General features: G+C 42.9%; 1 protein-coding gene across 1 annotated transcript in view; it reads left to right on the forward strand.

The window, feature by feature from the left end:
* Positions 1-17,121, forward strand: part of PTPRM (protein tyrosine phosphatase receptor type M) — a 777,217-nt gene that overhangs the window by 673,897 nt on the left and 86,199 nt on the right. The window contains 1 exon segment of the mRNA XM_080821527.1: positions 5,936-6,023. Within this exon segment, the coding sequence (XP_080677653.1) occupies positions 5,936-6,023 (88 nt within the window).

The following is a 17,121-nucleotide window of genomic DNA, read 5'->3' on the forward strand; positions in this document are numbered from 1 at the left end:
ATGATTGTAGCCGTTCTTCCCTTACCCATCACACTGGCTCTCTCTCAGACCTCTTTTGCGAAAGCACTCCTGTGCTTTGGCTGAATTTGAATTTACTGAACCTACTCATAACCATCAAGCAAAAACTACGAGATAAGAGATGAAGGAGTTGGAGGTTGTAGTTCCACTTGAATATAAGGGTTTGTCTCAGACACACGGAAATGTAAGGGGCAGTAAGCAGAGAACCCCTGCCCTCCCCAGACAGATGCCAGATATTGACATGTGCTTAGGAATGCTCTGGTTCCTTCAAGGAATGGAGCTCTTTTTTTTTTTTTTTAACGTGTGCTGTATTATTAGTTTCAGAGGTAGAGTTCAGAGATCGATCAATTGCATATAACACTGTTCATTACAACAGTGTTCATTACATCACGTGTTCATTACATCGAGTGTCCTCCTTAATGCCCATCAATCAGCTACCCCCTCCCCCCACTCCCCTCCCTTCCAGCAACCCTCAGTTTGTTTCCTGTGGTTAAAAATCTCTTGTGGTTTTTCTCCCTTTCTGATTTCGTCTCATTTTATTTTTCCCTCCATTCCCCTATGATCCTCTCTTCTATTTCTTAAATTCTACACATCAGTGAAATCATGTGATAATTGTCTTCCTCTGATTGACTTATTTCGCTTAACATGATAACCTCTAATTCCATCTACGTCATTGCAAATGGTTAAGATTTCAGGGTTTTTGATGGCTGCATAGTATCCCGCTGAATATACATATATACACCACATCTTCTTTATCCATTCATCTGTCATTGGACATCTGGACTCTTTCCATAGTCTGGCTGTTGAGGACATTGTTGCTATAAACATTGGGGTACAGGTGCCCCTTCAGATCACTATGTTTGTAAGGGAATGGAGTTCGATTTTCTCAACACTAGGAAAATTCAAAACCTTATTGACTTTACTTTCAAAAAATCTGATAGGAACAGCCCTTCTCTAGGTACTGCATAAAATATGTGGTGATAACTCATGTCCCAAAAATATTGGTTCAGAGTAGAATTCTTCTCAAAACATCAGGCAATTTATGTAATTTTAAATGGACACATAAAACTTTTGACTGTCTTAAAAATTTAAAGAAAAAAAAAAAGGATAGCTAAAGAATCTTACCCAAAGAAAAATAGACAGAAGAAAGTCACATAAGATATATGTTGATTTGCTTAATTTATTAAACAGTATTTAAATACCTATATGAGTTGATGGATGGTAACTAAGCTTGCAGCAGTAATCATTTCACATGGTATGTAACTCAATCCATTTTGCTGTATTCCTTAAACTTATACAGGGCTGTATATCAAGTATATCTCAGAAAAAGTGGAAAAAGAAAAAATATTTAAAAGCCAAAAGTTATGTGAAATAGGACATAATAGAAAGATTGCATAACCAAATTACTTAATTTTAGTGAGATGTGTTTCACTGGTGGGTTTATCAGGAACTAACTGTCCATCTCATGGTCTGCCAAAAGAGAGAGAGAGAGAGGTGGGTCATAAGGCTCACCTAAGGTCAAAAAGGCTTAGTCTAAGAGGACCTGGGTGGCTCAATGGGTTAAGCATCTGCCTTCTGCTCAGGTCATGATCTCAGGGTCCTGGGATCAAGTCCCACTGTCAGGCTCTGGGCTCAACGGGAGGCCTGCTTCTCCCTCTCCCTGTGCCCCTGCTCATTCTCACTCTCTTCTCCTCACTCTGTCAAATATATAAATGAAACCTTAAAAAAAAAAAAAAAAAAGCCTCAGTCTCTTGGGAGAGTGGGGAATAGAGGTAGTAAGTATGTCTGCTGCGTCAGTCACATGTCTATGCCAGGCCTCCCTGTGGGCCAGATAGGAAACAGTATTCTATAGCCTCTATGAGGTGTATTCCTGCCTTGATGATGATTCTTATTTAGAATTCCTAAACCTGGAAAACAGGGGCTCACAGTGTGGAAGACCTCTGTATCATGTCATAGTCTCTTGGAATGCCCAATGGCTCTACAGCTGTAGATCAAGTTTCATTTTCTAACTAGAAATGTAAACAGGCAATGTATGGTTACAAAAAGCTATAACATTTAAAACTGGGTCCATGTTAGAAAATAAAAAATAACACTTATCACCATAACAAAAGGAAACAAAAGCCAAGTTAGTCAGTCCAGAGAGCCCTTGTTTCCTCTCTCTGTGCTCTCCATAGGTATATTACTTATTTTCCAAGCCAAAGATAAGGACATGTGGCTCTTAATAATTGCAAATGTATTCATGGGGAGATTAGCTATATAATTGCATACAGAACTGTTCCAGAAAATGGAGGACCCTGTCACAATGTCCATAGGGAGCCAGGGAACCATGGATGGCACTAGTCATTTCATCCTTTTCTTGGAGCAGCTCTTTTTGTTGTGTTTTATTTTGCTTTTAAGAAACAAAATAACATTTTGACGCTTAAACGTAACTCACATAATTCCTGGATGGGGAATTGGGAAGACTCATAGCAAGAATGCCCTCCCATTTCTGTTCTGCTGCTGCTGCTTCCCTGCCATGATCCCATTATCCTATGAGATAAGAAAATCTCCTGTTTCGTAAAAGTAATCAACAGTTAATTGAAGTTTACTTGACATCACTCATATTCTCTTGTTGAAAACCTTCATTTAGAGAGAAAGAGATGTGATCAGGTGTGGAAGGCAGTTGCTGCCCATGTGTATTTAAGTAGATGTAACACTGTTTCCCCCTTGAAAGTCTTTGTCAGGGGAGGGGTGGTACAGAAAGAGAAGTGGATTAAGAGTCAAAAAAACCATGGAGGTCTGACCCAGGCCTGTACGTTATGAGTTGGTGGTGTTCCTTCTGCACCTGGTGTCCCTCAGCTTTTAGAGCAGGGAGGCATCCCTCCACACCTGACCACTCTTGGGAGCTGTAATTGAGACAGTGGCCTTGTTCATTTTGCAAGCACATGGTAAGTGCACCGACCGTAGTAAGGGCTTCGCGTTGGAGAGCACTTGGCCCCACCTTATAAAAACATGCCCTGAGCTATGTGCCCTGCTCCAATGGAAGGGGATCCATAATCATTGCATTGTTGGTTTCTGTCTGTTTCCTGGTCACCAGTTACATGAGAACAATGAGATTAAAATAACTGTTCATAAAAGCAAGGGCTGCCATGGGGCAGCTAGGGGAGCTCAGTAGGTTGAGTGTCTGGCTCTTGGTTTCAAATCAGGTCATGATCTCAGGGTCCTGAGATCGAGCCCTAGGTCAGCCTCTGCGCTCAGCCCAGAGTCTGCTGGAGCCCCCACTTTCTCTCTCTTTCTCTCACTAAAAATAAATCAATGAATCTTAAAAAATGAATAAATAAACATTTTAAATAAATAAATACAAACAAGTTAAAACAAGAGTATAGTATTGGAAGGCCTGAGGTTGTCCCAGATGGTAAAGAAACAGCTGTGGCGTGCGTATGGTCCTCATAGGAGAGCATCTTCTTGTTGGGGAGGGAGGGGATTTGTGTGGCTTTGCCTCAGGTGACCTGGGATCATTATCTTTATTAGACAAGTGCCTCTCTCCCAGTCCACTGTTGATACTCCTCTCTCTCTCACACACACAAACAGACACTCTCTCTCACACACACCCACGGACACACACTCATACACACACGCCCTGTGATAGTGTTCATTGGTGGCCATGGATTCTCCTGGAAAACTTTAAGGCCCCCCACAGAGGCCGTTCCCTTCTTCATCTTTCTACAAAAAAACAAAACCCAAGAACTTTCAGATGGGTGGAAAAGGCAGAGGGAATTGAAATTGGCAATTACATCACAACACACTCAAAGGAGAATTAAATTGCTATGAGGGCAGTCAGATAATAGTTATTACTCAACTATAAAATGATTGTCATTCATAGAGTAACAGAGACACTATTCAGAAAAAGAGTATGACTCTAAAAGACCCCGAAGCTATTTTTAGATGCATACTTCATAGCAGAATAGAAGTTCCATGTCTGAGTAAATCCTTTATCATATGACGGTCTTGTTCTTGAGGGAATTAACGAGTGATTTTTTACTGCTAGTATTTCTATTGACTTAATTTATTAATAACCTGAAAATGTTTTTTTCCTAGTATCTGTCCTGCATCGTGCAGTATTTACCCTTCAATTAGCCACATAGGGTGTGACCCTATTCATAGAGCTATATAGTACATCTGATCCTGGTCTGCTGCCATGTTTTCTCAAAATGATAAATATAATGTAAAAACTATTATGGTAATAAGGTGTTGAGGATGACCATGACTAAGATACCTTAAATTAAGACAGGCAATTTAAAACTGTAACACTTATGTTCACAGTGTTATTTTTTTCTCTGTTGCCTGTCATGAAACGGGGAGGGGGGCCTCTTCCTGCTTTGTTGCATGGAGGGACTGGTCCCAGTGGTGCAGACCTGGGACAGGGCTCTCTTCCAGCCATTCTGTGATGGGCGCTCAGCCATATGATCACAGCAGGACCAATACGCATCAGGTCATGGAAAAGGTGTGGACCTCACAAACTGTACATAGGCAGATTTTCCAGGTATTTGAGCCCCTCACACACTTAAGCTGTACAAGTAAAACTCTATCTTGAGACCACCACCAAACACTGCAATCGCTCAATCACTTAATAAAGAATTATTGGATTCCTACCATGAGGCATAGGCTCTACCCAGACAACAGTAACAACCACGCAGTCCCTGTAAAGTCTCAGGGAGTTTCCAGGCTGGTGACAGAGACACTAGAATAAGCTGAGCACCGTGCATGGCATGGTCAGATCCTGTGCAGTAGGCCAGTTGTGAGGCTCTCTCGTGGGGTCTGAGAGCAGGTGTGTCCTACCCACTGCAGCAGTAGTCATGCCGCTTAACTAATGAGCCACAGCTGGAGCCATAGAAAGAGATAATAAATAGGTTCTGTTGAACCACAGACTAATCACTGAATATTGGTAATGGTTGGAAATGACCAAGATGGCCAAACAATATAAGAGAGACAGGAATTAGGGGCTTTAGTTGGAAAGAACTTGAAAAGCCATCCTGGGCATGTTTGAGGGTGTGAGTTCCTGACACCATGTCCTCTGGCCCTAAAGTAGCTCAGAACGGTGCCCTCTTCATCAGCTCCGCCTTTGTTTTCTATTTCTCCTCCTCTCACCTTCTCTCCCAGTTGGTACCAAGAAGTATAAGAGTAGCCGTGGCAAAGACAAGAAGTCAGTTTGACTGTTTCTTGCTTCCATCCTTCTTCCCCTCACCTTTTATATACTTGGCTACACAAGGATAAAAGGGAATGTGAACTAAAGTGGAAATAAAAGTCCCAGCTTTTTTTTTCACCTGTCAACTGATACCAAAGGACATTTTCATTATAACTTGAACAGAAAAAACATATATCTGACTAATAACATGAAGATTAAAGATCCTGGGCATAATAATGTCAAATCCTTAAATAAATGGACATATAAGCTCCATTAAAAATGAAGAGAAACCCCTGGCAGAATTTATTACAGGATTTTAGCCTTGAAGGCATGAAGTCATAGCTTCCCTACCTTCACAGTTTCAACCAAAAAATCACCTTCTTTCAGTTAGCAATTAGGTAGAAAAAATGATATCTTTATATCTCTTGAGAGTATTGAAAAATGGCAATATAATTAAGAAATCGAGAGGAATGTTAATTTTTTTCTGTATTAAATTAAAGTCGGATAGGGTGAGCACCACCATTTTAATGGACTATACGATAAATTACAGGTTCACTCTCCAGCCCCCATCTGTGTGTATAACTTATTAAGTGAAGAAAAACAAGGTATTTAATCGACCCTCTCATTCCTGTGAACATCCTTTTCCCTTCTTGACCCTTGCCGTACATTTCTTAAAAACACCCTCCATCCTTAAGATCCTGTGTTTACTGCACCAAATTGTAATTCTTTGTGTCACTTTTCTCTTTCTTCCAGAGCTTCTTTGAAGGGCAGTCTGCACCATGGGACTCCGCGAAGAAAGATGAAAACAGAATGAAGAACAGATATGGGAATATCATCGCATGTAAGTGTTGACAGTGTAATTGTGCTGTGGTATAACTTTCTTTTCTGCATCTGCTAAGATTGACCACCAGCCTCACGCAGCGAGAATTTACAGTGCAATTACCGCCTTCATCCTTCTGGAAAAGCTGGTGTTATGCTCGTATTAAAGAAAGGGAAAACTACCTAAGTACCCCCACTACATCAATGTGTCTTGCTGTGGGGCTAGTTTTACTTTCATATTTAAGGTTTGGGTAACATAGGTAATGCTAAAATGCTGAGAAAGAAAATGCGTTTTAGGAGTAAACATAATAGTCCTAATGTTTCCCAGCTGCTACATGGGAATGAATGGAAATAATGATGTGCAACACGCCTTAATGCGAGGGGCTCAGAGTTCTCAGCAAGCATTAACTCATTAATCCTCCAGACACTTGGGTTACGTAGGTCAATAATAGCCCCATTTTAAGGACAGGAAACTGAAACTCAGAAGTTAAATGATAGTCCCCGTATCACAACGCTCATTAGCAAAAGAGGGAGGATTATATCTCAGAAATTCCCAGTTCCTGTGAAGCTGAATGTTACCAATCCATAATGCCTCAGACGGTTTTTAAATCGAGCCCAACCTCATTAATGTTCCATAACGATGCTGAGATGCCTAGTGATTGATGACCCTCCTTCTCCCGGGGCCGGAGCCATCCATCCCCTGCGTTAAACTGCTCCAAGTCACACGGGACTGCCCCATGGTTCTGATAGGTACCAACAGAATTAATACTATTTCTGAGGATACATAAATTCAGTTCAACAAACAAATGAGCAAACAAACAATGTGGGAATAGACTGGGAGAGCTTGGAGTTCCTCTTGTCTTACTGCGATTGAGAGAGCAAATGGGAAACTTTTGGGTAGTACGGACTGTGAAAGTGCAGTGAAATTTTATTTGTCTGAGTTAACATTTCTTGGAAGGACAGGAGAGACCGCTGTATCGAAGTTTCTGTGATTGTAGAGGTGTTCCATTCCTATGTCATCTGAAACAATAGCCACACACACCCCGCGAGCACTTGAAATGTGGCTGGTGCCACTGAGAAGCTGAGATTTAAAATGTATTTCACTTTAATTACTTTGAACTTAAATAGTACATGAGACGAGTGGCTGCCACTGTTGGATGGTGCAGAAGGACAGTGTGTTTGATTGTCAACAAGGAGGGAATGGGGTTTGCACGTCATGGGAGCAAACCATCCTGACTGCTCATGGGCTTGCGCTGTTCTCCCTCTGGCAGCTCCTAAGTCCCAAACATGGTGTTGCAGGTGACAAGTACTAGCTTCGTGTTTTGTCCATTCATTGACTTAGCGGTTCAAGTGGTCATGTCAGGGTCCTTGTTAGTCAAAACATGCTTCCCTAAGATCTAAGGCTTCATTGCCCCTCAGTGGATTCCGTCAACACCGTGGAACACCAGACACAGGGCCCACAGTGAGGATCCCAAGGTGACAGGGACACATGTGCCCCACCAGCAGGACAAGGCAGGGTGGGCAGGTAACAGAGCACTGTGATGCCAGTCCCATGAGGTGACACAGCCCCGGGCCAGAGTTGTGTGTGCAGGACCATGGGGCTCAGGGAAGGAGAACCTGATTTCTCACTGGAGGATGGTCCTGGGAGGAATTGGTTAACCAATAGAGATCTCTCCAAGTTCCTTCATGGTCTCTGGGAGCCGCTAAAGCTTTGCACTGTTGGAAGGATCCAGATTTCTCATCGTGGCTTCCAGGGCTCTCTCTAGGAGTTCACTCAGCACTGCAGCAAGCTCCAAGTGGGTCCGCAAGGTAAACTGGGGAGCTCCCAGCATGCCCTGGGCCTCCCTCCATACCAGGTGGAAGGGGCTGTTGGGGAGCCTTTGTCCTATAGTCCCCCTACCATCCCAGATGTGGGCCTCCTTGGGCACGCACAGAAGCTAGTGTCAATGAAGGCAATTATCAGTGTGCTCAGAGCTGCGGCAGCCTTTGCTCAGTAGAACTCTCAATCTGCTCCTTCCTGAAGCCACGTTCATTACCTGTGCTTGGTGGGCACTTGAGGAATATTTCTGAAAGATGAATGAAAAAAATAATAAAAGCTAGCATTTGTTGAGCACTTTCTCTATGCTAGATGCTACTGTAAGCACTTGACACATGTTAACTCACTCTCTCCCATGAAATAGGTTACCTGGTTGTTTCTGTTGCACAGGGGAGGCAGGTAAGACATAGAGAAACGTTACAGGGTCCATAAAGGTGGAGGCAGGATTCCAACCCACGAACTGCTTTCATAACTGCTGTGCCATGCACGGTTGGACTGTTGGTCCCTGCCGGCTTGCTGCAGTGCCTGAACTTTTTTCCCTTAACATTGTGGTCTGCAGGGGCAGGTGTAGGTGACAAGAAGCAGCTGGTAGAGACTTTGGCCCTATCCCCCTTCCTCTGACCCCTACGGACCCCTGTAGAGAAATTCCCGAGCTGCCACTGCTCAGGGTCTCCTGCAGAAGCTCTTTGTTCCTGAATTTTGTCATCTGTTGTCTGAGAAGGATAATGGGGGCAGGGTCTCCTGTAGGGATTAGTTGTTAACCTATTATCATTAATTCTCTCCTAGCTCAGAACAGGCGAACAAGATGTCAGAGGACATTTAATAATGATCTGGGTGTGGAAGGGCAGTAGACAACAAGACCACCTGCATCCTTCCTGGTCTGGCCCAGGAGACCGCTGGCTGGAGGGCACTGGCCAGCACGTTGGAATGTAGGGTGGGATGGGAAACCGAACAAGAGATCAGCGTGGTCCAAACCACCTCCCAACATGATCGAAATACAAATTCGTACTGTCTTTTTTTGTGAAGACACTGAAAAGCCAAAAATTCTATGCAAATATCAAATATTTTAATTCTATTAAGTGCTGTTGTCATCTTCAAGTTGAGGCATGGAGAGACAAAATGACCCGCCTGAGTTCACACGAGGAGGTAGTCGTCCTTTTGTGATGTAAAACATATCTTTTCTAGTTTAATTATTTGGGAAAGTTTATTTTTATACACCCAGGTAGAGGTATGGCCCCTCCTGGAACATGAGAATGGCCTACACTGATTGCTGTCTTTCTGTGAAAAGTGTGCAGGCTCTCCAGGGCATTCAAGGGGGATTCTCTCCTACAAAGTTCTGTTCAGCCTCAAGAAGCCCCACCCACCTTGTCTCTACCTTGACCTACTAGATATTGGGTGTGCCTCTGTTTTCCATAGAAACATTGAATGTCATTCCTCTACCTGGTTTCTCCTCTCGGCTGAACTGAGAGTGTGTGCTCAAATAGACCAAATAATTGATCCCTTCATTCAGCAAGTACTTCCTGACCACGTACTATTTGCCAGACACCATGCTAGGCACTGTTACCGAAGGATGATTAAACATAGTTGAGCACCTCCCAGCCATTACCATCTAGGGCAGGGCTTGGCAGATCTTTCTGAAAAAGGCCAGATAATAAATCCTTTAGGCTTCGCCGGCTGGCCAGTCTCAGTTCAAAACATAGAGTGCTGGGGCCGGGTTTAGTGACAAACAGATCCTGCTGGGACAACTGTTCATTTCTGCCACCCACGGCTCACTTCTACCACCATCACCATCAGCTCTAGTTCCTCAGGAACCTTCACTTAGGAAAAACGGTTTTAAACCCCCCTGTATAGGCCCCGAGTGTTCCATGACCTCACAATCTAGGGGCCAGAGCAGACCAAGACATGCATGAACTGATAGGAGAAGGGTACACGGGGGAGGGGTGGACTGATGAGAAAAGGCCTTTTAGGCAAAAGAGAAGAACACAGGATTTGGAGCTAGAAGACGCAGTTGGGGTCTTGGCCCCACTGTACACTAACCAAATGACCTTGGCTAAGTCACGAACCTTCTCAGTGTCAGTTTCCTGAGTTTCACCTATTATGGAAACAAACCTAAATGCCACATAAGAACGTTGATTGTTGTTAGCTGGAAAAAAATCACATCTTCTCTTCTCATTTCTCCTGTGTTGCTCCTTACTCTTCAGCTTAGCGGATTCCGTAGGTCATTTAAATTTTTTTTAAAAATCAACAGCCTCAAGTTCCAAATGATGAGCGGGTAGGCAGTAGCAGGCACCATTTTGCTCCCTAGTTGTTAGCACGACTCTGCACAGGAGACAGACCCTGACGGACAGGATCTCTGGGCTCCATTTCTGGGTGGTTTGCCTGGCTGTACCCAGGCTGATTTCATACCTCTCACCTGCCTTCCATCCTGCTGCCTCCCTGTCGGTCAGTGTTTCTTCGTCTGGTTGCATTGTTCGTTCTTGTGCTTTTCTAAAGACCACATTGAAAAGACACTTCTGTGCCCGGGCTGCACCAGCATCCAGGCTCCCATTCTTCCTTCTCAGTTGCTGTGGCTTCTGGAACCCAGTCTCTGTGCACACGTGTTATCTTTTGTTTTTTTTTCCATGTATTTTTTTTATGTATCAGAATTATTCTGTTCTACTTTGTATTGAAGTCTAGCTGACATACAATGTTACCTTGGTTTCAGGGATATCATGTAGTGGGTGGACAAGTCTGCTCATTCTGCTGCGCTCACAGGATGATTTCATGTACTAGATACATATGAAATAATCACTGAAATCTACACTCTTGGAATAGTTCTAGTATTTAATATAGGATCATTAACTATAGTCATCATACTGTGCATGAGCTCTCTAGACTGATTTATCCCACAGAACGGCAACTTTGTATCCTTTGGACAACATCTCCCCAGGTCCCCCACCCACTCCTGGAATCACCCTTTGACTCTGCTTCTCTAGGTCCCACTGTTTTAGACTCCCCATATAAGTGAAATCATTCAGGTTTTTTTCTTCCTGTGTCTGGCTTATTTCATTTAGCACGATGCCTTCAAGTTTCCTCCACACTGTGGCAAATTATAATCTTTTCATCTAGTTTTCTGTTGTTTTCGGAAATCCCTCTAGAACTGTCTGTGATTGTTTATGTAATTCTGTACAAGGCTCTATGCTGGCATATCACTTAGGCCTCCTCCAGACAATTATTAACGCTTTTTAAGTAGGATATCCAAATCCTTAGACACCACCGGCATCTACCCCAGCTAGTAGGGTAAGTTTGATACTACCCATGGGTTGCAAAAATACCACAGCTGTTGCCTTGAATCCCAGAACCACCCTGGGCCGGCCCTCACCCAGCCTCAGTCAGGCTCGCAGTCCTAAGGAGTGGCCCCAAGTCGGTGTGAGTGCCCCAGATTTTTCTGACGAATCATTTCATTCGGGAGCTGCTTCATTTGAGACTCTCTATGTGTCTTTACTTCCAGCAGTGAAAATAAATCTTCAGTATTATTAGAGTGGTGGACGGATTTGAGATAAAAAGAATAAAAATGCTTATCCAAATCCCACTTATGTATGCACCCACATCAGTTTATAGGCATGGGGAAGCGTATAACTATCTCCCTCCACCCTAAAAAAGGATGTGATTGTTGAAGAGTTGGTTATTGTGCCTGCGAAGCCTACTTCATAGCACTTAGGCCTCAGGAATGACCACCAGCATGGAGGGGGAACTGGGGGGTTCAGTCACCGTATCTTAGAAATCCTCCTTAGTGCTTTTTCAGAGAACATAGGAAGTGTTGGTAATGATCACATTCATTGTTTTGCAATATCGTTTGCATATAAAATGGTTTTAATGGTGCTTAAAAACTGTTTATTGGCTTTTGCTCTTAAGTAAGTTAAACTTTTCCCTTATTTACAGTATAAATCTGCTGAGCTAGTCCTTTGCAAATAAAAACAAACACCCCCCCTTCACCACACCACAAAAATAGCCCTCCTGCTTTTCTCGATGTTTCGTAATTATAATTAACTTTGAGCTTAAGATACACACCAAATCTCCTGGCTAACTGGAACCCCTTGAAGCCTAGGGTCCTCTTTTCTGGGGGCTGGCAGTTGACGATAAGGAGCTAGAAATCTGCAGGCCCTTCCCAGGCTCCCACCCCCCCCTTTCTATGGTCCATTCAAGGAAGACATATTGGTCTGCCGTGTGCCAGGCTCTGTGCCAAGCTAGAGGAATTCTTTCAACAGATAATATATAATATATAATAATGCCAGGCACTATGCTAGGTGTCAGAGACAGAGCAGGGAACAGAATAAAATTCTTTGCCTGTATAGCACTTGACATTCTTCGGGGGCAACAGAAAAAGTCACCAAGTGAACTGTATAATATGTCTTATTAGAAAGTGAGGTGTGTACCAGGGGAAATGGAGCAGGGAAAGGAGACGCATGGGGCAGAGGTGGCAGTTTCTAAACTGTGGTCAAGAAAGGCCTCCCCGAGAGGATCAGATGCAAGCCAAGGGCTGTCCCAGGTGAGGAAGGGAGCCAGGTACAGGCAGAGGCTCTCAGGGGGCAGGCCTGCCCCAGCGTGGTGCCCGGGGCAGTGAGGAGGCCAGTGTCGCTGGAGCAGGGGGAGGGTGAACAAGGGGAGTGAAAATGTAAAGAACTGGAGGAACTGTGGTGGCCTGAAGTGGACACAGCCCCTGATGTTTTCCAGGGAAGGGGCAAGGGAGGAGAGACTTAAATGATTCTACAAAAGAATGAAATGATGTGGAATGGAAGACCGCTGAGTAAAGGGATGTTGTGGACAGGGGGTGCAAATGGGTAGAGCAAACGGGTGTTGTGGACAGGGGGTGCATCATATGAACACACCCTTCACATGAGAGAAGCCCTTGGGTCTGAGGAACTACAGCAAGGCCAGGTAGCCAGAGCTGGGAAGGGCGAGGGCAGGTAGGCCAGCAGCGGGGTTGGGAGGGGGGTGGGGATTCCACATAAGTGGAAGCCAGACCTCCAGGGCCTTCTAGGGAAGATTAAGGATGTCAATGTTCATTAGGAAGACAAGGGGAAACTTCATCAAAGGGTTTTTGAGGAGATGGGAGGGGGTTGTTCATCAGATAAGCATTTGGAAAATTTAATCTGACTGCAAAATGAAAAATGAATTGCAAAATGAAAAATGAATTGGAAGGGGACACTAAGAGATTCTTTCAGTTGCCCAAGTGAAAAGCAAGGATAATGTGGAGGGGAAAGAAGAGCAGTAGGTAGATTCAAGAGAAGTAATGATCAAGTGGATTGGATGTAGGGCAAGGAGGACAGAGGAGTCAGCGATGCTTCTATGTTTCTGACTCACAGGAGGATGGACAGAGGGAGGAGTGGTGCACAGGCAGGGAATGGATAGGCCGGTGGAAGGACTGGACATTTACTCCCAACGGGTAACACTGAAAGGGAACCAGATTTGGCAGGAAGCTCAGGGATAGGCATGATGTTGGCAGTACCAGGGAAAGCTTGTAAATTGAATCTGGGGACACGCCCAGATGCCTGTGAAACATTCAGATGAAATGTCCAGTAAGCAGTTATACGGACTACTTTGAAACCCGAAGGGGAGGGATCGGGGCCCAAATAGAAAAGAGTGAATCTTGGGGCACAGAATGGCAGTTGAAACCATTGGCGTGATAAGATTATATGTGGAGGAAGCATGGAGGGCATCAAGCGCCTCTGACCCAGCCTCGAGGGGCTTCAGTAATGGGGAATTACTAGGCAATACTGCCTAATGTGTTCAAAGGAGCATTATCTCATGGAGAAGTGAGGGTGTCCGTAGTGCAATGAAGACTGATGTAACAACATGAGAATTGTTCATGAAATTAGCAAATGGTGCTTTGAATGGAGTAGGCGGGGGGTGAGGAGGCAATGGGTGAGGACATGACGGGAGGACAGACAACTTTATGAAGGGGAAGAGAAGAGGGTCCCTTCTGAGCTTTGGTTTTCATCCTCATTGTTACCCATGCCCACCTACTCCTTTTTCCTAGCTAATAGTGAGGTATCTAAGAGGAGGGTGAAACCTTTGACCCAATCTATCCCATCTGATTCTTTGAACCAGTGACCCACTGTTGACATTCATGCTGAAAACTACTCCTCCAGGGTTTTGTTGCATAGCACCGTGCTTCTCTCTCCCCTGGAGCCCCTCCAACAGTGTCACTTCTCAGGAATCTACTGCTCTCATGATCTGGTGTAGGAATAAAGACAGTTGAAGAGAGGATGGTGGGAACAAGGGGTTAGTTGGTTAGGTACGGTTTGGCAGAGAGAGCTCTTGGTGTTAAAAATCAGATGGATGAGAATAAGGGAGAAACAAATCAACACAACATGTTTAGGAAGGCAAAAAAAAAAAAAAAAATCTGGAAGAATTAGACAAAGTAAGAGTCAGGGGTCCTGCCAGGACACTGAAGATAAAGAGTAAGGCTCCCTAATTGAGGGTCTAGGTGTAAGCAATAAACACACAAGCCTAAGTAACACATAAAACCAACAGCAAGAGCAAAGGTGAACGTGAAGCTACCTACCGCTGAACTCAAAGGTTCCTCATTTGCTTGGTGCTCAGAACCAGCATGACCTGAGCATCCGGGTGGGCCCAAGCAGGGACACCAGGCCGGCAGGGACACCAGGCCGGCATACAGGTCACACAGGGGTAGATGGCTGAGCACCTCCGATCCGTTCCCTTGTCTCTTCTGCATCTTGTACCTCGAGACCAGTGCAGCAATAGTCCTTGGCAAGTGTGTAACCACAGGAGAAGCAAAGCCATTATTTGCAGAAATCCATTGTAATTAAAATTAATTTTGATTCTCCTCTCAGAGGGCAAATGTTACTTAGATCATTGTGGTTCCAATTTACCTTAAATATGTCATCAATATTTAGCAGAAAGAGAGTGGGTTGGAGGTGAAATATTATCAATGACACACTCCACTTCTACTGCCTAGTTATATCTAATCACATACAAGTGAATTGCAAGGCTATTAACCATATCCATCATGTTTAAAATGGAAATGTTAAAATATTTGAAGCTGCTTAGAGGTGTTTTAAATATAATGTTATGTGACAAAAAGGGCATAATTAAGCCTTTTTAGAGACTTAGAGTTAAGCATAGAGACCTGCTTTAAATATCTCATTACCCAACCTCTAGTGTATGCAAGCACACATCCATAAATGCATGCTTACACATCCATAAATACACACATGCACACACACAAATACCCACATACATACATATACATAAATACATACACACTTGCATACATAAGTATATGTACGTGGGGAAAAACACCAGCAGATTAGAATTTTTCAGTAGTAAGCAATGGTCTCTTATGCTTTATACCACATCTTTATGTGCCTGTTTCTTACCCCAAAATACTATTTTTGCCCTATTTCTTATTGTAAAGGCTTTTTTTGAAAGGAATGAGAAGCACAGCAACAAGGGCTTTATGTAGATTTTCTCAGAACGTCAGAGTTCATTACCCTTTCTGATGGGCTAACATTGAGTTGTGACTATAATATAAACATTTGTTGGATTTCGATCATATTCCAGTCATCTATGGCTAAATGGGTATCTTCCCCCCCCCAATTTTATAAAAACAATTCATACACATTACAGAAAAATTGTGCAGTAATGAAAATTTGGGGGAAATTGCTCAGAACCTCACCAACAAAGTTTGATCCCTACTAATATTTTTTTCTGTTTCTTTGATCTTTTTTCTGTTCTCTGCCTTAAAGTTGTTACCTTTATTTTTTAAAGTAAAAATAGGTTTATTGTTTTATTTCTGATTATAAAGACAGTATAAACTGCGTAGACTATTAAAATAATACACAAAATCATAAGGATGAAAATAAATATGACTCTTAATTTTCCCACCCAGAATTCCCACCCTTTCACTTATCCCAGTATCCATTTCTACACACATATACAATTATTTCATATAAGCAGACTCTTAAGAGACATGCTGCTTTCTAACCTGCTCTACTTCACAATATGTCACAGAGATCTTCCCAGGTAAAGAAATTAAATCCATAGAAATACTATTTGATGATCATATCATATTCCATTGTTTTATAAGACTGTTGGTTCACAACCCTCTTCGAGCTTCCTGGGTGTCCTCTGAAACCAACTCCCAGACAGAGGTAAGGGAGAGAACAAAGAAAGAGGCAGGGCGCTCCAGGATGATAGTTGGGAGTTTTAATAAGTAAAGGGAATTTATATACAGAGCTTGTCTTGGGCAGCAGCAAGATGAGAGGATCCCTGCATCTGCCTGCCAAATCTTAAAAGTTTATGAAGAGATCTTAACTAGCTTCGGTCACCTATATTGTGCAAGTGTTCTCAACACCATATCACTATCTCAAGACTATGCCTTGGAGTAGCTTCTGGGAGAAGGAAAAACAAGCAGAACCACATTCCAAGGATAATGGGGAGATGGGTGAGGAACTTCAAGTACCCAGGTCCAACTCATGGGTCAACCACTGGTCACATCTTTCCAATGACCTTCCCCAACAGAGACCACTGTTGATCAGTGCCCTGTTGATATCCTTGAATGGTTTGAACTAGATAGGGACAGAATAAATTGTATTTAGAAAAGTATGGATTTACAGAATTCAACATTCATTTATGTTAAAACCTCTCAACAAAGTGGGTATAGAGGTAATGTACCACAACTTAATAAGGGTCACATATGACAAAGCCACAGCTAACATTAAGGGGGAAAGCCCACTCAATGGTGAAAAACAGAAAACTTTTCCTCTAAAATCAGGAACAAAACAAGGCTGCTCACCCACTCTTGCCACTTTTATTCAATAAAGTATTAGCAGTTTTAGCTATAGAAATTAGGCAAGAAAAAAAAATAAAAATTGGAAAGGAAAAAGTAGAATGGTCACTATTTGTAAAGAAACATGATTTTTATATGTAGAAAACCATCAAGAAGACTACACACACACACACACACACACACACACACTTAAAACTAATAAGTAAATTCACTAACTTTCAGGGTACAAAATCAATATACAAAAATATTTTGCATTTCTATATACTAATAACAAACTATCAGAAAGAGAAATTAAGAAAACAATCACATTTACAATTTCATCAAAAATATTAAAATATCTAGGAATAAATGTAACCAAGAAGGTAAAAGACCTATACTCTGAAAACAATAAGACACTGATGAAAGAAACTGAAGAAGACCCAAATACATGGAAAGATATTCTGTCCTCATGGATTGGAAGAATTAATATTGTTAAAATATCTGTACACCCAAAGCAATCTACAGGTTAAG

Source organism: Martes martes (genome assembly GCF_963455335.1).
Source record: "Martes martes genome assembly, chromosome: 13".
Lineage (NCBI taxonomy): Eukaryota > Metazoa > Chordata > Mammalia > Carnivora > Mustelidae > Martes > Martes martes.